Source organism: Tribolium madens, unplaced genomic scaffold (genome assembly GCF_015345945.1).
Source record: "Tribolium madens isolate multiple individuals breed KSU strain unplaced genomic scaffold, Tmad_KSU_1.1 Scaffold_71;HRSCAF=194;Tcas5.2_LG6, whole genome shotgun sequence".
Taxonomy (NCBI): Eukaryota; Metazoa; Arthropoda; class Insecta; order Coleoptera; family Tenebrionidae; genus Tribolium; species Tribolium madens.
In genome coordinates, this window is record NW_025401041.1 from 100,504 (window position 1) to 104,011 (window position 3,508).

The following is a 3,508-nucleotide window of genomic DNA, read 5'->3' on the forward strand; positions in this document are numbered from 1 at the left end:
TATTGTTTACATTCAATTTTTGCCTCCAAAAACATCCCGATAGTAGCGCCATCTGCCAAACTATTACACTTTACCATCGCCGAGTCCATTCAAACTAGCGTATACGGCCTTCCCTTAAGCCCTAAAAACGGCGTCTGTGTTTGATTGTCCTTTGCATCTGACTCAATTTTCACTACACGATATTGACATTTACTGTAATTGTCAATTTTCTGGATTTGAATGGACTTGAAATTATATAATTTTTGTCAAATGACTGGAGTCTGGAGACACGGTGCAGGCGTTTCTAACGGCTTACATTCTGAATTAATGGAAGTGGTAGACATTACCTGAAAACGACTAATTCTTTTATAATTCAAGAGCAAGAATGGAACTGCATTTGGTAACAATTTTTTGTTTTTATAATAGCTCATTAGTTCAAAGTGTTTTCCACAAATCACGGAATTTGGGGGTATATTGCCGATGGTACTAAATATTCTCTTAAGCCATTCGTTTTTTTATTTTCTACTTTTTGGAAATTGATGTAAAATAACATCCTCTTTCTCCCCTTGCCCGAAGTGTGGAACACAGCAAGTTCGGATACTTGGCATTTTAAAAACTATAATGTGATGTCTGAATGATATCGATACTGCGTTTCTTAAGCTGAAAAAATGTATTAGTTGTGTGACAGATCAATATTTTATTAAATGTGTCAACAATTGTAACATTTACTTTCCTGCAAATTTTCAAATTTCACAAATTGCAGTTTCCTTTGGAGCGTGACGCGTTCTAGAAGATTTATCATACTGTTATAATAAAATTCTTTAATCTAGTGCAAATCTTCAACGAAACCCTTCTCACGTCGATCTCCCAATTCCACTAATTATGACTGACTGTGACTGACGTCGCGATGCCGCCGCCTTCCTATATTTTGTAGTGCATATTCGTAACACTGTTCGACCTGAATAGCTTTTTCAGGAATTCTCCATTGAATTTTGATGGTCTTTGATGATCGCGTATCGTCGTTATCACTGATTGGGCTTCTTTACAATCTAGATTTTGAAGTCGTTTTTCCATCTCTTCCACTTTTCGTTCCAGTTCTTCTCGAACTTCGTTCCTGACTTCATCAACTTTATAGTCAACTTCCTTCAACTCATTTTTCGTTAATTTTTTCTGTAAATACGATTTCAACTGTGTTTTGTATTCCCTTTAGTTTTGACAAGGAGAGTCTTTATCCTCCTTACGACGAAGTTCTTCTTGTTGTTTTTCGTGTTGACGACAGTTCTTCATCCTCTTTCTCTTCTTTGCGTTCTTCTCTAATCTTCTGATCACCTCCATTAATTAATGGAATTCAATTGAATTCGGCCATGTTGTCGTATTCCGTGAAACGTGTATTCACCATAAAAAAAAACAAAAATTGCAATTCTTTCGAAATCTTCACAATTTCCCGTGCGTCTCTAGATAGCACTATATCTCACCACTGCCACCAATGTTATTTGGCGTATAGAAGTTCTCGGCATGAAGTTACAGGTTATACTCCAGCTTTGTTAAACTCCCTATAGATTTAATGTTAGGTAAACCACCTACGGAAGACGACGAAGAGCAGCTGGTCGATCTACCAGCATGTGTTGCCGATTTGGAGGAAAGAGGAAACTTCATAAATTCGTTAAAGATAGGCTTCTCATGAGCGATACGATGAAGTTGCGTCTAGATTCGAAGCCCGCTACCAACACCTTTCAGTGTGGAGATGCRGTCTGGTTATATCAGCCCCGTAGAAGAAAAGGCTTCAGCCCAAAGTTTCAGAAACCTTGGGAAGGGCCGTATTTAGTCATTAAAAAGATCAATGACTTAGTCTACAGGATCCATTTAAGTCCCAAGATCAAGCCGAAAGTTGTTCACGTAAAAAGACTTAGCTCCTACAATGGCCGCGACGCACCTCAATGGAGAATTCCTGAAAAAGCTGTTCGGGACGAACAGCAATAAGGAGGGAGGCAGTGTTATAAATATGCACAAAAAAGATGAAAAAGGCGACGACGACGCCTTTTTCATCTTTTTTTTTGTGTATAGTCAAAACACTACATTCAATGGTCCATTTCAATTTTCACAAATGAAACACTTTTTGCTCATTATAATTTTTAAGATGCAGCAAAATGTCGATGAAAAATTAATCCCTTTAACTGTCAAACATAACAAAACGAGACCTAATCTCTAAATTTTATTTTTATTTTAATCTACTGATGTCGCTAATAGAGGAACGTTTCATGGATTGCTTTCTAGGCCCACAAATTTGATGCTTATGGAAAGGCTGTATACGCTAGTATGAATGGAGTCGGCGATGACTTTACAAACACCCAGGGTTACTAAAATAATTTTCAAAAATATTCCAAAAAGTTGAAATATATTTTTTAATTTGAGCCTTGGCCAATAATTTAGTGTGGGGCCAAGTCCGGCCCTGCAAACATTGAGTAATCGATTTCAAATCTCTAGGACATCGAAATTAACACTTATCTAATCTTATAATCAACGATAAACGAAAATGTTTTGTGCAAAAATAAACTACGATTTTTTCAAAACAAGACCACCAGTAGCAATTTTTTTCATTTCTCTTGTTTTTATGACCGTCACAACTTTCACTCTATCACTTTATATAAAATATACGAACAATATTTTAAATACTGACCTCGCACAGGTAACTTGGATGAATTTTAACAAACATTTAAACCATTTTATTTCAGAATTGGAAATCACTGAATCAACACTTAAATAATTTAGATTTATATTTCACGGATGAAAAAATTGTCAAACCATATATCGAGGAAGTTAATTTGGTAACACTGATTAGTGTAAATCTCACCGATTTTAAAAATATTACAAAAGTGAAAGCTTATTATAAATTGACAGATTGGCAACCTATTTGTTACAACAATTACAATAAAAATGCCATAATCACTCTTGATTTTCTAGTCACGAATGAAACTCAAGTTTGCGCTCTAATTAAAGGACCGAAACACTACCTGCCCGAGAAACTGAGTCAGTCATGTGACCTAAGTGACTTAAGTCAGGTATATGCGCTGAAAAAATGTGTAACTAACAATAAAAAATGATTTTAGGGCTATAACACATCAGTCCTTTACTCGCATCCAAATTTCAACTCAAATGGAAGCAGAATAAAACTCACTTTTGATCAAAATGTCAAATTTGAAGCCTACTTAAGTCAGGTTTGCTATTTTGCAATTTTTGGATATAAATTATGACTGGTTGGTTTCAGAGTGATAGAAATTTGATTTATGTGCGTCTAGTGTGGTGTAGCTATATTCTGCTGATGTTTGTATTAGTTGTATTGTTCTGTGCCAAATTTTATAAGTATGAAGCAGTTGATGACACATCTTTTGATCATTTCAAATTGCAAATAAAATAATGGAGTTTTGTGTTTAGTTTAATTCAATGAGAAGAAATATATAAAATTATTACAGCCTATTTCACATTTGGTTTTATTATATTTGTATTAATATAAATCAAAAAATTATCTGTT

The 3,508-nt window shown here is 34.9% G+C and overlaps 1 protein-coding gene across 1 annotated transcript; it reads left to right on the forward strand.

Moving 5' to 3' along the window:
* Positions 1-2,512: 2,512 nt before the first annotated feature.
* On the forward strand, positions 2,513-3,453 carry LOC123008874. Its single transcript, XM_044404904.1, has 4 exons — positions 2,513-2,665; positions 2,712-3,038; positions 3,087-3,194; positions 3,245-3,453. The coding sequence occupies exons 1-4, from the start codon at positions 2,513-2,515 to the stop codon at positions 3,392-3,394; spliced, it is 738 nt and encodes a 245-aa protein (XP_044260839.1). The 3' UTR covers positions 3,395-3,453.
* Positions 3,454-3,508: the final 55 nt, after the last annotated feature.

Bases quoted from the DNA above. Each gene is read 5' to 3' on its own strand.
- LOC123008874 (XM_044404904.1), top strand. From the start codon at position 2,513: ATGTTTTGTGCAAAAATAAACTACGATTTTTTCAAAACAAGACCACCA. The intron at 2,666-2,711 runs GTAACTTGGATG...ATTTTATTTCAG, and splicing joins TAAATACTGACCTCGCACAG to AATTGGAAATCACTGAATCA. The intron at 3,195-3,244 runs GTTTGCTATTTT...GGTTGGTTTCAG, and splicing joins TTGAAGCCTACTTAAGTCAG to AGTGATAGAAATTTGATTTA.